The following is a 22,108-nucleotide window of genomic DNA, read 5'->3' as shown; positions in this document are numbered from 1 at the left end:
CAGGTGTACAAGCACCCAAAGAGATTAATAAGTTAATGCAAAAGGAACATAGGTCCCTAACTCTGTACCTTAGGCCTTGTGTGACGAAACAAGGGGCATGTGTGCATGACACTTTAAGCAGGCTAAATGCTTTTGCACCACTTTAATGGTGTCAGTGTTTGCACACCTTGGCAGCGTATTGCACATTAATTCCATACACTGTAGAAAATTTGCAGAGCAAAGCACTGGGCTCTGTGCAGCTCCACAGCTCTGCAGGAAGTCCTGCAGGCAGCCTGGCAACTGCCTGGGAAAGTAGCTCCACCCAAGAAAAGCAGTCAGCTTGATCTACCCACACTCACCCCCCCAGCTGGAGCCTGCCTTCCTGCCTGAGCTGTGTGGGGGCCCAATGCTTCTGGGCCTCCCAAGCTGGGTGCCCGTGGGCAGGTGCCACTGGCAGGGGTGGGGGCCACCGTTGCCACAGAGGGAAGCACCAGCCCCCACCCAGCAGCCCAGGGACCATTCCGCCCACCAGCAGCTCACCCTCCCCTTCCCACCAGAGTGGCAGGAAAGCCAGCAGGGTGTGTGCACGACACGGGGGTTTCATTGACCCAAAATTGAAGCCGTGTTTTTTAAAACCCACTGCTTCAAATTAGGGCCCCTGTTTTGTCTACACATGCCCTTAGTTAACATGTGTAAATCAACCACTTAGCTGCTACCTAGCCATGAAGCTCCTTGACTTCTGTATTGCTGCTGTCTAGATTTCAGCCAGTAAAGTTCCTTAACTGTCTAAATTAGTGCCCATAACAACACGTGTCCTGATCATGCCAGGCAATCCAATACTTAAACTGCCACTGACAAACTAGGCTTTTCTTCATTGATCTTGCCTGCTAGAAGCAGTCCTACAGGAATCCGGCTTTGGCCAAGACACTGGGAGGAGGATGAAGTGACTCTCTCATACCTTGGTCTAATAAAAGATACCAGATTCACCCAAAGAACCTTGTCTCTCATACCTAGCACTCCAATTACTAAAGTGTATACCTAGGACCTGGGTATACCATTTCCACCACTAAAAATGATTCCAAGAGATGAAGAAACTACCCCTTTCTCCCCTGCTCCTCAAGCTTTCTTGAGGAGAGGGAGATTCTGGTCTGGGGAAAGCATGGGCTGCCCCAGCCTGTTTCAAGGGAGAATGAAGCAACAAAGGACCTGCCAGCTTCTCAAACCAGGACTCTTTCATGAGAAGTGGGCAGGTGACTTATGTTATTGTTCCCTCTGCTCAGCTCCCAGAAGTAGGAAAAAACCCCCTGCCCTCCTCCCCCAATGTGTAGCTGGTGGATGTTCCTCCTCTCCTAGTCTACATACTGCTGCCCTCCCATGCAGTTTCTCCAGACTGGTATGACCATCGTTTTCAGAAGGCACAGGATCCTTTCATAGTTTCATAGTTGGTAGGGTTGGAAGGGACCTGAGCAGATCATCAAGTCCGACCCCCTGCCATGGCAGGAAAGAGTACTGGGGTCAAACGACCCCAGCAAGGTGTCTATCTAGTCTCCTTTTATAAACCCCCAGGGTAGAAGCGAGCACCACTTCCCTTGGAAGTTGGTTCCAGATCCTAGCCGCCCTGACCGTGAAGTAGTGCCTCCTGATATCTAGCCTGAATCTACTCTCCATCAACTTATAGCCATTATTCCTTGTTACTCCCAGTAGTGCTTGGGGGAACAGGGTCTCTCCCGTTCCCTGCTGGTATCCCTTGGCCAGTTCATAGATAGCTACCAGATCCCCTCTCAGCATTTTCTTGTGGAGGCTGAACAGGTTCAGGTCTCATAGCCTCTCCTTGTAGGGCCTGCCCTGCTGCCCCCGATCATGCAAGTGGCCTCCTCTGGACCCTCTCGATGTTGTCCACATCCCTCCTGAAGTGCGGTGCCCAGTACTCCAACTGTGGCCTGACCAGTGTTGCATAGAGGGGGAAGATCACCTCCTTGGACCTGCTTGAGATGCATCTATGGATGCATGACAAGGTATGGTTGGCCTTCCTGACTGCATCCCCACATGTTCCATCTTGACTCCAAGATCCTTTTCTGCCTCTGTGCTGACGAGAAGGGAGTTCCCCAGCCTGTAGGTATGCTGCTGGTTCTTTCTCCCTAGGTGCAGTACCCTGCACTTGTCAGTATTGAATCCCATCTTATTCTCATCCACCCACCCTTGTAACCTGTCCAGATCCAATTGCAGCCTGTTCCTCCCTTCTAGCGTGCCCACTAATCCCCACATCTTAGTGTCATCTGTGAATTTGAACAAGGTGCTTTTCACCCCTTTGTCCAAATCACTGATGAAGATGTTGAACAGTGCAGGCCCAAGGACCGAGCCCTGGGGGGACCCCACTGCCCACATCCCTCCAGATCGAAAATGACCCATCCACCACCACTCTCTGAGTGTGGCCCTCCAGCCAACTGGCAACCCATCTGACTGTGTAGGCATCGACACTGCAATCTCCTAACTTTTTAACAAGAATGGGGTGAAAGATAGTGCCGAAGGCCTTCCTCAAGTCCAGAAAAATTATGTCCACTACAACACCTGCATCCAAAGATTTTGTGACCTGGTCATAGAAGGCCACCAAGTTGGTCTGACAGGATCGGCCCCTGATGAACCAATGTTGGTTGCCCCTAAGCATACATTCTCCTGCTTGCCCTTTGCAGATGTGCACCCGAATAATTTTCTCAAAGAGCTTCCCCAGGACCAAGGTAAGACTAACAGGCCTATAATTTCCTGGGCCCTCCTTCCTCCCTTTTTTGAAAATGGGGACCACACTGGCCCTTTTCCAGTCTCTGGCACCTCACCAGAGCACCACAAGTGCTCATAAAGCTGTGCCAGGGTTCCCACAATAACCTCTGCTAATTTCCTCAGCACTCTGGGGTGGAGATCATCAGGACCTGCTGATCTGAACACATCCAGTCCCACCAGAAGTTCCCTGACTTGGTCCTCTCTTACCCTGGGCCTAGCTGTGCCTCCCCTGGGACCATCAGGGATCCCAGTGGAGGGGATGACCTGGTCCCTGCTTAAAAAAATGGAGGCAAAGAAATTGTTAAATAGGTTAGCTTTGTTGTCTGGTGAGACCACCAGATTTCCTAGTGTGTCCTGCAGAGGCCCCAGGTTACTTGGAACCTTCTTTTTACCCCCTATGTATTTAAAAAGCATTTCTTGTTATCCTTGAGCCGGGTTGCTAGTCCCAGTTCCATCTCTACCTTGGCCTTCCTAACAGCCCCCCTACAATCCCAAGCAATGGAGGTATAGTCCTCCCCGGTGATGGCCTCTCCCTTTCATTGGGTGTATTCCTCCTTTTTAGCTTTGAGACATTCCTGGGTGCTTTTGGTTAGCCATGGGAGCTTTTGAGTACTCTTGACCCCTTTGATCCATGTTGGGATTACCTCCCTTTGGGCTTAGAGGATTGTCCCCTTCAGGAACAATGACTTTTCTTGGACTCCCAACTCCCCACTCCTCTGAGATCTCAGTGCTTCCCCAACTAGTCTCCTTAGCTCAATGAAATCCACCCTCCTGAAGTCCAGGGCTGCTGTCTTGCTGCAGGCCTTTGCCACCCTGTGCTGGATGGTGAATTCCAATAGGCGATGATTGCTATCACCCAGGTGATCAAGCACCCATAGTCCCCTCACCAGGTCATCGCTTGTGGCCAGGACCAGGTTTAACAAGTCATTGGGACTGTGCATTTCTTGGGTTAGATGGAGGTCCTGGAACATGGCTAGGAATCTATGTGAGTGGTCAGACCTGGCTGACTGCTCTTCCCAGCAAATGTCCGGATAGTCAAGATCACCCATGATGACCACATCCTTTGGCTTAACTGCCTCCGCAAGCTGACCTGAGAATTCCCGGTCTAGCTCTTCTCCCTGGTAGGGTGATCTGTAGTAGACCCCCACCATTAAGTCCCTTTCCCCCTGACCCCCTTGTATTCTGACCTAGAGCACTTCAGTCTGCCGCTTCTCTGACCCAGTGCTGCTCACTGAGGATGTGAATTGTTCTTTGACATAGAGCCTCTCCTCAGAGGGTGGGGTAGGTGAATTGGAGCCCCGCCATCTTGATGTTCACTGCCCAGTCATGAGTTGGATCCCACCATGTTTCGGTGAGCCCCACTATGTCTGGGTTTGTCTAGCAGGAGAGCAAATTCCCTCCAACCTCATCCTCCCCTTCCTCCAATAAGCCTAGTTTAAAGCCTGCTGGAGGAGATCAGCCAACCTGAAAAAGAACATACGCTTTACCTTTAGGAGAGAGGTGAAGCCCATCCCACCTGAACTTGTCTCTCATCTTGAAGTATGGGTCATGGTCCAATAAGCTGAAGCCCACCTCGAGACACCATTCCCAAGGGCGCAAGTTGACCTCTCTCATGCAGGTCTCATGGCATCGTCCACCTCCGCTCACTGGAAGGACAGATGAGAAGACCACCTGTGCCCCTGTCTCCTTCAGCTTGTCCCCCCAGAGCATGGTAGTCCGTCATCAGATGATCTGGGCTTCTGGCCATGTCACTAGTGCCCACATTAATTAGTACCATGGAGTAGTTATTAGTGGGCTGGATAATGGCCGAGATCACCTTCATCATATCCTGAATCCTCGCTCTGGGAAGACAGGAGACCTCATGTGTCAAGGAATCCTGGCAACAGATGGGACCCTCTGTACCTCTCAGGATGGAGTCGCCTATGACAAGCACTAGGTGTCTCTTCTTCCAGGTCAACTTGCCTCCTTCAGTCTGTTCCATGCATGGAGTGGCCTCCTCTCCAGAGGTTTCCTTCTCTCCTTCCTCCTCCTCCAGTGTTACCAGGGCCTCAGACCTGTTCTCCAGCTGGACTGGCTTAACTCCCATGGCTTAACTCCTCCTGGTCTTTGGGAGTGGTTAAAACATGGGAAAGCATATGACTGTTCATTGTCCTGAGAGAACCTTTCCCAAGAGCAACTTCTAACTGGGTGACATTGGGTTATTTTTCTCCTGGACCCACTGCATTTAATCTAAGAGAAAGAGAATAAATGCTTGTACAGTTGTAGTTTCTACTAGAAGAATGAGAATTTAACTGGTAGAAATGTAGGGTGCCAGCAGAAGTGCAGCTTCCAGCTGCAACTCGGAATGTGTTCTACAAAGCGTTCTGAGTTGCAACTGTTACCCCAAGCCAAACAGAAGTTCACTGTTGGCTGGGAGTTTGCAGCCAGATTTCCACAGCAACAGCCATAGCTCTCTGCCAGTGTTTGCTGTTTTCAGAATTGGAGGGGGAAAGACAGTGGAGGGATCTCATTCTTGGGGCTCCCCAGGTGGTGCTGAAGGGTGGAGCTGGTGTATTGGAGCCCTTCAAGATAGCGGGGCTCCAATTCACCTACCCCACCCTCTGAGGAGAGGCTGAAAAAAACCCAGTCACTCCCTCTACTCCCTTTCCTCCGTCCCAGGTTGAAAACAACACAGGCACACGTTACAAAAGACGTTATATTTTGAAATGTCTTTATCGTGCAACAAGGGGTCAGATTTTCACCCAATTAGTCATTTTTGAAGCTGTCTGCAGCCATGCACTTGTGTGTGGTCAGAGCTATAAACTGCATTCTGGAGCCAGATTGGATGAATATTGTCATTTCTGTCTGCACCTGTAATGCTAGTACATGGCCTTAGGCAACAAACTTTAGGAGAAAGTTTACTCCAGGTTGCTGTGGTATTTTAATTTAGGAGGTACTTGCCTTCAGTCTAGACTTTGGCTCCCAAGTCTCTGAGGAGAGGCCCCTCAACCTGGCATTTCTATTTTTTGTTCTCTCTAAGTAAGAAAAACTTGAACATACTTTAATGTATTAATCTATACTATCCTAAAATTGTCAACAGGCCTCCAAGTGTTTGTGGGAACCTACTTAGACCATTTAACTCTCCCCATATGTTGTATACAGATCCCAGACATAGGACTAAGGACTCAGCATTCTATGGGCGCATCCAGAGGAGCATGCACGTGTTTCCCTGGAGACAAATAGCAGCAGAACATAGTTATGCCACTGCTACTTGTCTCTGGTGAACACCCATGCATGCATGCTCTGAGGTGTGAGAAGTTGCCCCAGAGGGGTAGGGAAGGCTGGGGCCAGCAGCCTTACCTGGGGTCCTGAGGGCCTCCAGCAGTGGTGATCTGGGTGCACAGAGCTGGTGATCTGCGTGCTAGTAGCCCAGTTAGCTGTATGTTTGACACCTCTGGTATACATGATTTGCCCCAATTAATAAAGGGTATTAGTGAGAGGAAAACCTAGGAGTCTTGACTTCCTTTCCTCCTTCAAAGACTTCTAGACACCATTATTCAGATTATCCCTTTATATCCAAAGGAAGAGAACCCTACTGGTTAGATATTAATGCTGACTTTCTGAATTATCAATGATAGCTGTGTATATAGGGAAGCTTTCTATCATTTATACTTTGTAGTAGTTATTGGTAAAAGTTCATATACTGGAACTTTTTAGAAATAGATTTTGAAACTGCTGCTACTGATAGGCTTCTAAACACAAATGACAGATGATCTCATCAGTGGATCATACGCTGTAAGTTTTTTCATGAAGTTTTTAATTCAAGAAGGCAGGCCCACAGTTTACATGGGTAATAACAGGCTATTCTTGTATAATGGCATTCTGAAAAATGGCATGCTCTCTTGTCACGATTTTTATCTCTATGGTTTTATTTAATTATTTAGTAAAGTAGAATTATAGGGTGCTATCTAATTACATTGTCAGTTGTTGGAAATTCTTGACTGTACATTTTAGCAAATTAAAACTCTGTGATGAAAATTATCAAATTTTTACCATGTCATAATTTTTATGTTATATAATTAAAAAGCCAAACCAATATACTAACAAAAAACAGCATTTTATGTGGCCTATCTGCTATGTGGGCAGCTATTAAAGCATGTAACTGCCAATGTCATTTTTGCAGCTTTTGGGGACCTTTCCCTGATATTTCCATAGAAAGGGAAATATATAGCTTTAGGAGGAAAATCCAGGACTAAAAGTATTGAGGAAAATTGTTCCCTAATTTCTCAGTCCCAGTAGAGATTTTGGGGATTGATACCAATCGCTGATATTTAAGGAGACATATCAGGCAATACCGATCTGATATCCAATACAGCTTCCTCCAGGTGGTAAGTCTGTTGTGGTGGAAGAGGAGGGGGGAGGGAAGGGGTGGGGGGGGCAGATAAACGTCCCCCCTGTGGTGAAGGAGGGAGGGGACAGGAGCAGATCTGCTCCATGGGGGTGGGGATGTTGAACAGAGGTACAGCTTGTGGGGATGGGGTGGTGAGCTAAGACTGCACCTGGTGGCAGTGGCAAAACTAGGAGCAGAGCTGCGTTGAAATTTGAGGTGGATGCAGCATCCTTCCAGTGCCACTGGCACACATTGCAAGGCTCTTCTGGTGCTGCACAGGGCTGTTCTCAGTGGAGGTGGGCTCAGAGCAGGTGCTGTAGCCACCCCAAGTTTTGCTGCAGCTCCGCTCCCAGTGCCACTGCTGCTGCCAGCCACCCAGCACAGCTTTGGCTCTTCCCAGCACATGGGTAGAGGTGGGACATGGAGCTGGGATGCACCTTGTGGTGCGGGGCTAGGACCAGAGCTTTGGCAAAATTTGAGGTGGCTGCAGACCCTCCCAGTGCTGCCAGCACACACTCTGAGCCCAGCCAGCCCCTGCCAAGAAGAGCCCTGCGCAGTGCCAGCTGCAGCCCACCCCATGCAGATCCAGGAGGCACAACCGTCCCCCCGCCCCACACATCCTCCCGGCATGCAAGCAGTGGTGGAAGCCACCACCCCCCTCGAGCTGCACCTCTGTCCAGTGTTCCCCACCCTCCTGCCCAGCATCTGCTCCTAGCCCCTCCCTCCCTCACAGCAGGGGCATTGATCTGCTCCCCATGTCCCTATTTTCCTCCCTCTCCTTCCAACTTACCAGCTGGAGGCAGTTCTCCATGCTGCCATCTCTGCTCCATGCTGTGCTGAGGCTGCGTGCAGCACGGGCATTTATTGGCCAAATTATCGGCCACATTGGGTCAGTATCCAATACAGCAAATTTTCTGTATATTGGTACCGATTCAATATTGGACCAATGTATTGGTACACCTCTACCAGGAGCCACTGTTCCATTTAGTCAATCTTGGTCCCATCGGGAGGTTATTTGCAAAAGATGAAGTTTCTATAGATATTATGAGTCAGTACAGGCAGTCAAAAAGCCTGAGGCTGACCTGATTCAATCTTTGCAGTTTAATCTAAGCTGCATAGATTGAACAAATAAGCAAGTGAACAGATATTTACTTTTGATTTTGGTAATACAGCCATATGCCTGTAGTGTCCCAGGCCAGAAGTCAAAGGTGGGAGGGGAGGGGAGCAGTGCTAGAGCACATCTCCCTGTTCAGCTGGAACAGACAGCTTCGGCCAACACTAGTCTGCCTACCCTGAGAGGGAGGCTTGCGGGGGAGGTGCAAAGCATCCTGGGATGCTGGGGGACTATAAGTTACTTGAATCTGGAGGGGATCTGGGACAGAAGTTCAATAAATTGATTTAACCTAAACCAGTTCAGTCTGCTACAACATCCATCCAACTTTATCTTAAACCGGTTTCAGCCTTTTTGAAAGAAATTTATGTGCACTAAGCTTCCGTTGTATTATAGATTTTAACTGGTTTCTGATCACTTATACTGGTTTATGTATAATTTCTGTCCCTAGCCTGTGGGAAATGAAAAAGCTGTCAAAAGGTGCACAGGCTTAGATTTTTATAGGGTGAGGAATGAGAGTTGCCAGCTGTCAGTAAATTTACTGACTTTCAGTATAAAATAAAAATAAAAATGGCTGTCAGTAAAGTCCATAAAAAACTTTAGCTGTCAGGAAAAAAGAAATTAAGCAGCTACTGCTTAATTAAAGCTCTACCAGATAGAACACAGCAGCACCACCTGGTATCCTAGTAGTGATTCAGCACCCTGCAGGGAGCACTTTTTCAGGCATGTGCTAGTGCTGCTCTATTCCAGGCTGCCTGTAATACTGCTGGGTAGACTTTTGGGGGGGGTCTGTGCTGGAATGGGTTAAGGCTTGGGTATAAACTGGGGGGAATCTTGCTTTGGGGTGCAGTTGGGGACCTCAGGGTGTGGGTGTGAGTAGGAAGCCTCTGAAAGGTGTGGGGGGGCACTGTATAAAACCATAAAACCATCACTGCAGTCAAGTAGGTTTGCCAACCCAAGACACTTCTTTTTAAACTGGCAACCAAACCTGCTTACTATGGTTAATGTTAAACCCCTAAATTTCAACCCAGCCCTTCTTACTAGGGCCTGGCAGAAGAGTTACATTTACATTAGGTAAAACATAAGAAATATGTGTCAGTAAAAAGTTTGATTGTTGGTAAAAAGCTTGCAGACTGCCAGTAAAAAAGGGTTTTCTTGGAGTTGGCAACCCTGATGATGATACTTCACTTGGAACCTGTCAGAGAAGATACATGGCTATCAGACAGATACGGCTATCAGAACTTGCATTAATAGTGTGACTGAAGTCTTTGAAAGCTGCAGTTGTACAGCACTGCTGAAAATCAGTCTAAAGGCAAAACGGAGGCTTTGAACACCAAGATGAGAAGGTTTTATAACAGAAAAAAGATATCCTGGCCATACAGAAATGCCTTCAAACATCATCACAGAGTTGAATATAGATTTTCTTTCCTAGTTTGTTACCTAGTAGTTTTGTTCAGCAGGTGAGTAAAACATCTGGCTCTTCTTTTCTTGTTCTGTCATTTGCAAGAACATGATACATATTTCTTATACGTATGTACTCTTTTCATTAAACCTTTTCATGTTTATTAAGGTATAACTTTTCCAAACTTCCATCTCACCCATCATTATAGGGTTGGGATGCTTACCCATTCTATATGCCATTAATATCAGAGAAGCCCTTAGCATGTATCTTCACTTAGAAAAACAGAGACCATTTACATCCTATCGAAAGCCATAAAACAAGGAAAACAAATATCTGGGATCACTGTAACTAGACTATAAACTGTATTGCAAATGCTTATGACTTTTTGTAAAAATCAGTGTTTATTTGTTTAGTTGGACAGAGAGAGGTAGAAGTTTGACAGAGGAATTGTGAAAGGCAGTCACCCATGAATCTCTGCAGACTTTCATAAAATACTGTCAAAATAATGTGGGGGCTTCAGCGCACTTTGTTTCAGTCACTGAGACTTCAGGCCAGTTCTGCCATGATAAATGGTTCCTCAGTTCTGTTTCATGCCCTCAAATAATCTTTCTGTTCCAGGTCTCAGCTAACTGTATCTGGAGGTATTGTCCGTCACTACACATTGCCTGCTTGGCAGACTGGCTATAATTGTTTTCTGTGGTCTTGCTGTACAAGTGCAGACATTCATTGCATAGGTCAGGATCAAAGAGCACTCCCTCACTCACCAGTGTGTTCCCTAGCTGAACAGTTGAAGCTGCTTCAGGGCTGCTGCTTTTCTTCCCAAGAGGACTTCATTTGTATTCCATCAGTTCCTCAGTTGCCTATAATCCATTAATATTCTTTCTAGCAAATGATTTTCATTAGTTAGGTTAGGGCAGTAACTGATTGTGCTCTTGGCTATGGAAATCATCAACAACAAATTATTGAAGAAGTGCCAGAAAGCTCCGAGGAAGGCATTGACTATCACCTACCTCACTAGAGGAGAAAGGCTGTCTCACTGCACAGCTAGATCACAAAAAACAATTAACAGGTAAGAATTATTTATTGCTTTTTTCATGGCATTTTTGTCCTCAGTGTTTTCAGCCAAGTCACTGAACTTAAGTCTCAGCTGGTGTATAAATGCTTGCCCACTCTTCATTTCAATACCAAAAAATACCTAGGACTAATAACATATGTTGATGAAATACAGGTAGACTTATTTCAAAACCTGTTGTCCTCTCTGGATTCATGTCTGACTCCAAACATTTCCTCAAGCTTTTATTTTATTGTATTTTTTTCACCTATCTATCTATATTGGTATCAGAATTCCTTTCATGATAAACATGTCATTATGCTAAGAATTAAGTACTGAAGCATTAATTCTGGAACTGGTGACAAAGTCTTAACTGGAATATCAGTAGCATGACATGTGTAGATCTTTTTTGTGAGGTAAGGAGCTTGACTAAGCTAAATTACTGCTCTCATAAGTATTTCCAGTCATTAGAACCTGATTATGGTCTGTATTCTGTAGAGTGAGACTGAGTGATGGCTAAGACAAGAGTGAGACAAGAAACGAACTGCAGTTCCCTTTGCTGCAACATCCCGTAATTCTAAAAGACTTTCAAGATTTTTGATGGGAGTTGATCATATGAGATATGTTACTAACAGGTTTTGCACTATGATTTCTGTTAATTGATCCTAATTACTTCAGCAGTTAGGCAAAAATGTAAGTCCCAATAGAAACAAAACCCTATTATCATAAAAATCTGAACGACCGTGGCTGTTAATGTATTTACAATTGTATATCTTCTATTATACAAAACATTTTGTTTATCTACTAGCTAAGCTTCTCCAGGTTCCTCTCTGTCAGGGCATTAGAAAGAGATTCATTCCTTCTCTGAACTGGAAAGTGATTATAGAAAATATTTTCCCTGGCAACCATTTAAGAAAGTTCTGGGTGTTCTGTTTTCATTGAACAATTCGAAGTGGAATACATGCAAGAGATAGGTATTTTTCTGGTGGTATCTCTTACTAGACCATAATGGCTATGCTGTTATACCCAGGCTATTGTTCTAAGTTACTTAATCACAACTGTGTCTGCCTTTTTCTTAGATCTTGTGCCTGAAAACTTGTCTAATATTTCCTCAACCTATACTATTGGTCTAATACAGGATATTACCAGAAAAATCCTTGCCTTTTTCATATTTCCTAGACCATCATGATTACAATAATACTCCAACTGTACTACAAATGGGATAGTCATGTCAGACGCTGATGGCATATGGTCATACGTAAATAGGAGACTCTATCTTCTTCCCATCCCAGGGTCCAAAGATGACATACCACTGTTATATGTAGTCTCAGGTAAAATCAGTGGTATGTTTTGAGAACAGACTGTAGCCTAAGACATTCTGTGTAATTTCTTCATAAGTCAGTGAGGTGGTTTTTATTTCTCTTCTCCTGAAAGCTGTGGTATGGCATCTCAATGGGAAAGCTAACTGAGAGTATTAAGTTTGCTCCTGAATTAAAGTATTGGTTTCCTTCAAGCTGGGATGTGAAGTAGATTTCTCTTTTAAACATTTTTTATAGCCCCCTATTCTAATGTTCCATTTTTGTACAACACCCACATGATCTCAAATCTAAACTTTACAGGAGAGAAGGGAAATATTTTTTAAATAAAAGAGCACATATTGTCCTTATAGGCTATGCAGAACTAAATTATTCCTTAATGTCATCCTCAGAAACAAATGAAAACAGAGCTATACACAGTCTTACATTACTGGTATTCTATTTTCCTCCACAGTTTAATACCTCTCAGTGATTCTTATACTTGTTTCTTTTAGAGGAACTAAAAGAAGTAATTGTGTAGGATTCCTGATTTCCTTATTGGACTGAGCAACCAGAAACACCCCTAATCGGCAATGTATTATGTTATACATAGCATCTAAAGAAGTGAGCTCTTCCTTACAAAAGCTTACACACCTCTGATTCACTTAGTCGATAAGGTGCATCTCTACCTAATCTTTTGCCTGACCTCAGGTTAACAGGGGTAACTACCTCTCTGTCGTACATCAGGTATTTATTCGGGGGGAATTAGGTGTAGATATTAATACAGTCATCTTGAGGCATTTCTAAAATTAATTTTAAATATAAACTCTCTTTAAAATGTAATGTTCTATATTTAAATTAGGGCTGTCAAACGATTAACAATTTGATCATGATTAGTTGCACAATTAAACAAATTAGTCACTATTAATCGTGATTTGCTTTGATTAATTAAGGAGCCTACTTTGAACACCCGAAGCACCTACTATGAATGCCTTCAAGAGACATGTGGATGTTTATCTTGCTGGGATCCTATGATCCCTGCTGACTTCCTGCCCCTGGGGCAGGGGGCTGGACTCAATGATCTTCCAAGGTCCCTTCCACCCCTAATGTCTATGAAATCTATGAAATTTTAATCTCACAGCTAAAAACTCAAAATTATGCACAAAAATGCAAAGTTATGCAAAATAATGCAGGTACTTTGTATGGTTGGGGGTGGGGGTGGGGTGTGTATATGTGGGGTGAATTTGTGAAGGTGTGGGAAGTGCAAATTTGTGTGTGGGGTTTGGAGCTCAGGGAGGGGTATTCCCATGTACCCTGGAAGGATATGAGATACTGTGAGTCAGGAGTGAAGGGTAGCAGCAGGGTTGGGGGGGCTGTGGCTTGGGAGTGAGGGATATAGATATACAAACATACCACCCAGCAGGTAAGTCTATGGAGGGGGAGGGGCATGGGGGAAGGAAGAGATGGTGGGGTAGATCAAGGCCCCCACAGTGAGGGAGGGAATGGGGCAGAGGCAGGGGGAGGGGATAGGGTAAAAGGGCCCCGGGGCTGGGGTGGGTCATAGGACAGAGCCACAACTTGTCCAGGGGCATAGAGGAAAGTCAATTCTGCTGTTGCATGCAGCCTCATGGGGGGCATGTGCCCCCTGGATTTGTGCACGGGGCAGAGTCAGGATGCTGCTGTGGGCTGGGATCTGTGCCCTGCTGCCACTGAGCTGCTCCACCAGGCAGGCACAGCCAGCTCACAGCTTCCAGGGCAATGGCAGCAGGGTGCAGAGCCACAGGCCTCAATGGCAGCCTGCCTCTACCCCACACACAAATCCAGGGGGCGGCCTGGGGGCAGCAGTGATGGCAGCAGAGTGGAGCTCAGGCACAGGCTCCAAAACCACGTGCACAATTAACACATTTAAAAAATGAATGCAAACAACAATTAAAACATTAATAACGATTCACAGCCCTAATTTAAATATAGTGAATTTTACTGTATTATAGTAATACAGTAAAAGTATAGTATTTGCCTTTGTTTTCTATATCTTATATGAGTTAACATTCTGTTGGAAGTAGTCAGCATAATTGTTCTGCTGGGAACAGGTATTCAATTCTGAAAATAAATAAAAATATCATCTTTCAGGATGTTTTTATTGTTGTTTAATATTTATATTTTAGTAACACCCAGAGACTGAGGAGGACTTAGCTCTAATATGCTGGGCACCGTACATCTACATAAACAACTCTCGTAGAGTTGAAATATGTACATTCCTAAACTTGATTATTTGTTTCATAAATAAATAAGAGTTAAATACATAGAAGAGAAATATTGTGGATGGTTCTAAAGTATGAAAGAAGATAATGTTGGCTTCTGCCAACAGTAATGAACAGAAAAGGAGCCACTTGGTTGCAAAAAAATATTGTTATCAAAGCTGTAACTAAGATCAGTAACCTTCAGGATATATATTAGTGTTTTTTGTGTCAGAAGAAATCATCACCTCCTTTGGTTATGACTCCGTACACAAGCTAATAAGCACATCAGATTCTACTATAATTGAGTACAGAATCATACTATGATGCTCATTTATGGTTGTCCACCACTAACTGTATCCAGTTGTCTTAATTAAGAGTAGATTTTATTTGTCACATTTCAACAAGAAGAAATGTCCCTGTCTCCCCTAAACTAACCCCTGCCTAATTTTCAGTGACAGTGTCTGTCACATGACCCAAAGAAGCTGTTAGACAGTCTGTTAGCCACTCTTCTCCTTATGTCAGGCAGCTGTCAGCCAGTCCTCTCCCTACTTTCTAAATAATATTTATTATCCACTGTGACAGTGCACCTTTCATGCCTGCTACTTTAAGGGCAAAAACCAGGTAGCAGCCAGGTGCCTGATTAGGGCAGCTGTTTTGTCCCAGTGATATAAGTTCGGCTGCAGTTTACTGCAGGGAGCAAGGAGGTAACGTTAGGCTGAGAGGCTGCTCTGGAGGTAAGGGCAGGGGCTGTGGGGTGGAGGTGACTCCTGTGTCCTGGGTAAGACATAAAACTGCACCCTGCTGGGGAAGGGTGGTCTGGTGGGGCTCATAATGGCGTGGGAGCACCCAGGAAATGCCAGGCCATTACCTCCCCAGTGAAAGGTGGGTTAGAGCACCTTATAACCCCAGGCGCACATCCGTGGTGCTGTTCTAATGAACAGGGGGAGCCCAGGCCCGTTAAGGAGCCCTGAGGCAGAGCTCAGGCTGGAGCAGGGATCTAGGGCTGTGCCCAGGTGGCAGAGTAAACCCTGGGAGTGCGAGTGGACCCTGAATGAGAGGGGTGATGATTAGAATGGCCCTGTGAGTGTGGGTGACTGAGAAGGCATAGTGGCACAGCGAGGGGCAGGAGTGAAATAGACCTATAGTTGTTGAATCACTCAGTCAACGCTCAGGTAAGGATAGCAGGAGACATCTGACAGATTGCATTGGCACTGACCAAGGTGAAGAGAGCTAAGCCCAAAGCTGGGTGAGGGCAGGTGGGATGAGTGTGGTCCTGAGAGTCGGCAGTATGAAACAGGCTAGATGAGAGCCAGTGGAGTAAGTGGGACCCCAGTGAGAGAGGGGTGGCATGTGAGTGGCCCTCTGGGGCTGCAGAGAAGAGATACAACTGTGTGCCCAGTTTGATCTGGTCGTAGGCCAGGGAAGTAACACATGCAGAGTAACATCTGCGAGGCATGGAACCCATGGAGGGGAGGTTGGTGCACGTATTAGGCCCTTGTCAGCAGGGCGAGTAGTGGGTAGCCTTAGTAACAACTCGCATATTTTTCTATCAAGGCATGGCAGGAGATTAAACAGGTGGTTACCCCAGGAGCAGGGCAGCTGGTGGAGACCTGACAAGGAGGCCACCCTGTTACATCCACCTAGAACCCCATTGTTTGACAAGTTATTCTTTCTATCAACAATCAAAGCCCTTTTTGTCTAACTCATTTTATTCCAGAACACAATGGATATAAATGTTAGTCAATATTTCTTCAAGAATTACCCTTTGGATAATACCCATTGGTTACCCTTTGGTAATGCCCATTACAATTACATTTCATTTAACAGACCAAGTCTGTCTATCTAGACAAAATTAGTGAGCTGACTGCCCAAGATAAGCAGAATAATTTCAATAAAAATAGGTTAGGCTCCAGTACTACCATGATTTGTGTTTGTGCTTAATTTGAGTGTCTGTGAGTAGTCCCAGTGACTTCAGGGGGATTATTTACAGTTCATGAAGTTAAGCAATCTGCTAAAGTCATTGTAAGATTGGATCCTGAGATACTACTGTAATTGGATTTTGGAAAAGGCTCTGAAATTGAATATATGACTATAAATCCTATATCCTCATACAATTATCAATCACAAAAAGATGATTTGAAGCATCTTTCTTACTTAAAAGATCAACTAAAGATGGACCAATGAAAAGAAAAAAATTAATTTTAAATCATCACAGAACATTAAATATAAAGTCTCCAAAACATGCCAATAAGTCACAGGTATGAAGCCTTGAGTGTACCTTTTTCTTTTATTTACTTCTCTGTACACTCCAGTTAATGATAAGTAAATTACCTCTGTGACACTGAGGGAAGAGATTTATCAAAAATTAAAGCCAGGTGCAGATCAAAGATGGATCCCAGAAGTGCACCTGATAATTATGGTAGGATTAGTATAAAATGAGTGCATTTATTACCAGCCATATCATTCAGTATGTTTAGAGAGGGCATGTACTTTATTTTAATTAGCTGTTCCTTTCACTGGGTTGCTTGGCCAAACTATCCTGCTAAGAAAAAAAAATGTAGCTATTGGTCAAAATGCTTGTAGCAAATCTTGTTTTAAATTGAAGCAATTTATTCAGAAACCAATCTACTACCGCAGCAGTAATCAATGCATTTTCCCTTAGAGTAGACCTGTTCTTGTGCTACTGAAGGACTATTGTTAATTGCCTGTAACTAAATGATTGCTGTGCTCTTGAACATAGCTCTTTGGCACTTGTTCATTTGTTGTGTTTAACAGAATGCCAGTTCCCTTAAGGTTCTGCCTGGTAATTTTTCTTTACTGTTTTCACTATTAAGTCTCAGTCCCTTAAAGGAAGGTGACATAATTTTAACTACCTAACACAAAAGCTAAACAGAGTTTAAAAGGTTTGCACTTTTTGTTTGTCCCTTCTGATGCAGAATTGTGCTGAAACGGAATCTTTTTTAAATGTTGCCACTCCAGGATACTGAAAAAATCAGATCAGGCTTCAAAGAGAGTAGAATACAAGCTGCAAAAACAGGTCTTAAACATTTTTACATGAGAGAAAATATTGAGAGCCTTATCAGTGTGAAGATAGCTATGCCTTGCTAGTCTTGCTATATTTAGGTAAAAGTGGTCCCTACCTCCTCCTCCTCATACTCAGCTCTCATATATAGCTTTTCATCAGTATGGCTAAAAGCGTGAGGTCAGAAATGTGATTCCCATTTTACAGATGAGTAAAATGGGGAAGAATGAGAAATGGACCTGTCCAAATTCACACAACAGGACAGCCCTTCCACCAGGCCTACAACCTTTCTATGGTCCAAGTCTGGCACACACTGACCACTAATTTCTCTAAGGCCCAATACACGCTTGTAAGTTTGGAGCAGCAATCTGGCTACATAGGATGAAATGTAGCCTACAAACTGTCTGCTTAGAAACCAGCATACAGTTCAGTATATTCAGAAATGATCCTGGTGGTGGGTGGATTTGGCAGCAATGGATATAAAAACAATTTGTCAGTCTATTAGGGGCACTTGCGGTATGTACAGACATTCACCACACCCTATATCAGAGTGGCATCTGTAGATGTGTGCCAGAAGTAAATCTAGGTGGAGGGAGGGACAGGTGGAGTCAGTAGGGGCTAGAGGGTACATGGGGGTGGTTGGTAGGTACAAGGGGGTGAGGGTGTTGTTGGGAGCAGTGGGACTGGCGGTTCTATAGCAGGGTTATGGGTCCATAGTAGGGGGGTTGTCTGCCCGGGGGTGGAAAAGTCAGGTGGCTAAAAATAGCCCAGGCAGGGTGATAGGGAGGGGGTTGAAAGAACATAGCCCTGGGGCTGGGGTGAGCAGCTGGGCTTCCCCAGTCCTGAGGCCATGCTCCAAATACGTGCAGACATTCACTAGATCAGGCTATCCCATTCCCAGTCTAACTTAGCTCATCTCCTCAGGTGCACAGATCAGTATTTAGATCAACCTAACCCTAGTTAGATTGATCTAAACGTGGCAGCTGCAAGTACCTTTAGCAATCTTATGAATTTTGCAATTTCATTCAGCTGGCATAATGACTATGGGATAGTGTTATGTGAATTCAGATTAAATGTATTAAAAGAAAAAAAATACATGCCCTAGAAACCTTTAGAATTCTAATCGTGAAAGCTGCTCCAAAATGTACTTTAAAAGAGAACCATTCTTAGCAAAAGTTCTAGTTGTGATGCAGTGTATTAGTGTGACTGCCTGCATGTTGAAAATTGAAAGAATGCTACCTGCAGGGCTTTTTTCCCCATCTAATCTCCCAATCATTAATTTCAGAGAACTTTTTGTTTTCCATTTGTAAAGTTTTTCCTTGCTTTTAATACATTATAACAGTAGAAATGTAAGTGGTATGTTTTATATTTGGCAACCTAGCATATTAAATCCCTCTTTTCTCGTTCCCGCTGAACAGCTGCATCTCATATGATACGAAATGATAAAAAGACTATAGTAAACCAGTACAGTGTAATTACCATTTCCATTTATTTTCTAAAATATTGTGTTACGAGGCCTACGCAAACTGTCTTTCTACTTTATTTAAATAAACCTCCTCCTAAAGAACGGTGAAGCACTGAAAGAGTGAATAGACAGTGCTCGTCTTAAAAATGTATAACACAAAGGAGTTTCCACCACAGTTTTGAAGAGAATGACATGGAATATAAACGCCTTTCTTATTTCATTTGATTACATTTTTAGTGTCTTCTAGAGAGTAATGAAACCTTTTTCAGTTGGATGCTTCCACAGAATAAGAATGTACACCTTTCTGTCCAATAGTCAAAATAAATTAAATAGCCTTCTTTCTCTAATGTTTTTTTCTTTAATTGAATTGTAATGTCGTATTTTATATAAAAGTGACCAAAAGGGTAACTTATGTAACAGCAGGCATACATTATTTAACTCCAATACAGGCCACTCAGCTGGAAGCAAATATTATGAAAGTAAGTGGTACTCTATATTCTCTTCCCATTAGACTTCTTAGCAGTCACAGTGCGTTTCTTCAATTTCCAAGTTCAGCCAATTCCCAGTCTTTCTTCAATATTGAGTGAAAGAGCTCTTACAAATGAATGGCTTTTCTTGCAGTATAGCAAGGTATCCTTCGTCTCTAAATTTTAATAAAGTAAACAACCAAAAACCTTTAGAGCTTTGCACTGTTCTTTTTTGTTGTTGCATTTACAATTCTGATTTGAATATTAGTTCAGTAGCAATATAATTGACTAAATAAACTTAATTATGTTTTTTGGAACATGAACTTGTTATACAGAAATAACAGAAAAAAATAATTACTTATTGCTTATTTTTATCATCTGATAAAATGATCATCTGATTTTTATCATGGAAGGAATTGCTGTTGTCAGACAGACAGATATGGCTATATTAGATTAGATTCCCCATCCTCAGGAACAGAGCTATGTAACAATGATCTTAATCTATCACAGGAATCTCCAGTGGTATGAAGTAACAAAAGGAAGAATCCTCCTCTGAATCTGAATGTCAAAACTGACAAAGTGGGATGATTTCCAACATTTAAACATAAGCCAACTCTGTTTAGGGAGAAAGGAGAGGATAAAGATGAATTGCAGATCATAAGGGAACTATGTCAAACATACTAACACGTAACTGAGGTTTGAGTGGCTAGGGTTCATAAGCTGTTTTGTTTTTTTTTATTTGTATTTTGAAAAAAAAAGAAAAATCATTCTTCGGTGTAATCCCATGACACAGACAAAAACCGCAACAAAAATCTTAGCTGTATCTTATCTTTGGTGTATAGTATGTGAGACAGGATGCATCTTCCAAAAAGAAGTGCAGTTATCTCTATAACCACTATATGAATAGTGTGTCAAAATGTATATTTGTAAAACACAGTGAAACTTGTGTGTATGTATTTTCAACCTAGCACAGAACATTCAACACAAAGAGTTTCCTTACTTTTCATATAAGTAATTACATTTTTATACAAGGGGAGATGTATAGTTCTCTTATATATATAAATATGGAAACAAGCTGGCATTATCTGGATACTTTTCCAGAGTTCCTATAAATAATCCAAAACCAAATGAAAAAAAAATCTAGCATTGTTACTGTCATATATAAGCTGAAAAGCATTTTGGTGTTGACTTCCTTCCGTTCTGAATGTGGTTGTTACATTTTATAATTCTTTGCAGAGCTGATGTATACAGTTGAGCTTGCTGGTGGGCTTGGTGCTATTCTGCTGCTGCTTGTTTGTTTAGTGACTATCTACAAGTGTTACAAGATTGAGATTATGCTCTTCTACAGGAATCATTTTGGAGCTGAAGAATTAGATGGAGGTAAGTATATACTCTCTAAATATGCCTGTCTTTTGCTTTCAAAGGCTGGGTTTTATTGTGCTGTAAGAAATGTTAAAGGTGAAGCACTAGCACTGACTTCTTTCTCACTGCATTAAGTAGTGGATTGAATATGCATCCCTTAGGTGGAAGCAATAATTGTTTGGTTGATGCTGTTGCTACTTTCCAGATTTCCAAGGGACACCTGTATCTTTAAGATTCTTACTCCCACCACCAAACGTAAATTACTAATCTTGATGCATTAAAGGTGTTCATTTTCTGTCAGTACTGAAAGCTAACTTTACTTTCCCATAAGCAATGGAATGTCTTCTCTAATTGTATTCCCCAAATGTGTTAGAGGTTGAAGTGAATCTCAATTTGCTGCTTGTTTAAATTGATCAGTTTCAATAAACTGTACTGAGTGTTTTGGAAGTTACCCAGCAGTCTATTCTCTTGAGTTTATGTACTTAACCATTTAGAGAGTAGTTAATGTTGATTAAACTTGTCCTGCAGATGTGTTTAAACTGGTGTCCTTGAATTGCTACAATTCATTTGCAATATTCAATTTACGAACTGTTTTACCTTTAAAGAATTTTTTCCATTTGTTTGCAATCCCACCAACCACTCACAATTGAAAAGAAAACTGTTCTGAACTTTAGGTCTCCAGTAATTTTGCAGGGTGCCTTGGATTAGCATTCTTGCTGTTTCATATGGCTACTACATGGTTGATACCTCCTTATTTTCTGAAATGCTGTTTAAAGAAGGCAACATGTTGCAGTGAAAGGCAGCAGTTCCAAGCAGAAACATCCTGTTGTGTTTTATGATATACCTATGCAGGTTGGGGGATGTTAGAGAAGTCTATCATAAAGGAGAATGAATGGAGACAGTAATATTTGAGGATGGAGAATGAGTCCTCCATCTTTACACAAAAATTCCCAGGAACTGACCCGCTTCTGTCTCTAAGGTAAAAATATAAAAAGGGTTAAAAAAAGAAAACAAGGCCCACAGTAACAACAAAGTCAGATTTGAACATCTTACCTATTCTACCCATATGTGTTCACAAAACTGTTTCAGTATTCTGTACCTTCTATTGATAGATCACAAAGTGATATACAAGTTTAGGATACTGAATCATAAAACAACCCAATGTGGAAGATTAATATAACTACATTTAGTCTAAAGATGAGGAAGCTAAAATATACCCAGACTTACCCAGATTTTACAAAGAACTCTGTTTTTCCAGGTAGATCAATTCTCTCCTCCACCCCATAAAATGGTCTTTCCATGAATGTGCCATATGTGCTTATTTGATAATACAATTATACCGAAATATTTAAGGTATTTAGATAGCAATCACTTAATGTTATCTCTTCTAGATAGTTTTATTATTGCCACAGAGTCATTAGAAAACTGATATTAGGGAACAATACACATGGTATCTATTTAAACTCACTGGCCTATGGAGTGAATTTTAAATTACCATTTGAACACAGTAACCAAAGGGGAAAAAAATAAACACAGAAAAGCAAAAAGAAGAAAAATTTCCCTTACTAAG

General features: G+C 43.0%; 1 protein-coding gene across 1 annotated transcript in view; it reads left to right on the top strand.

The window, feature by feature from the left end:
• IL1RAPL1 (interleukin 1 receptor accessory protein like 1) overlaps positions 1-22,108 on the top strand; it is a 1,351,669-nt gene that overhangs the window by 1,298,209 nt on the left and 31,352 nt on the right. The window contains exon 9 of the mRNA XM_090061969.1: positions 20,413-20,556. Within this exon, the coding sequence (XP_089918095.1) occupies positions 20,413-20,556 (144 nt within the window). The remainder of the gene's footprint in view (positions 1-20,412; positions 20,557-22,108) is intronic.

The sequence above is a fragment of the Crocodylus siamensis genome, chromosome 1 (genome assembly GCF_052110815.1).
Source record: "Crocodylus siamensis isolate JL-2025a chromosome 1, ASM5211081v1, whole genome shotgun sequence".
Taxonomy (NCBI): domain Eukaryota; kingdom Metazoa; phylum Chordata; order Crocodylia; family Crocodylidae; genus Crocodylus; species Crocodylus siamensis.
The sequence above is the reverse complement of the archived record's forward strand: the minus strand, read 5'-3'. Positions and strand labels throughout refer to the sequence as shown.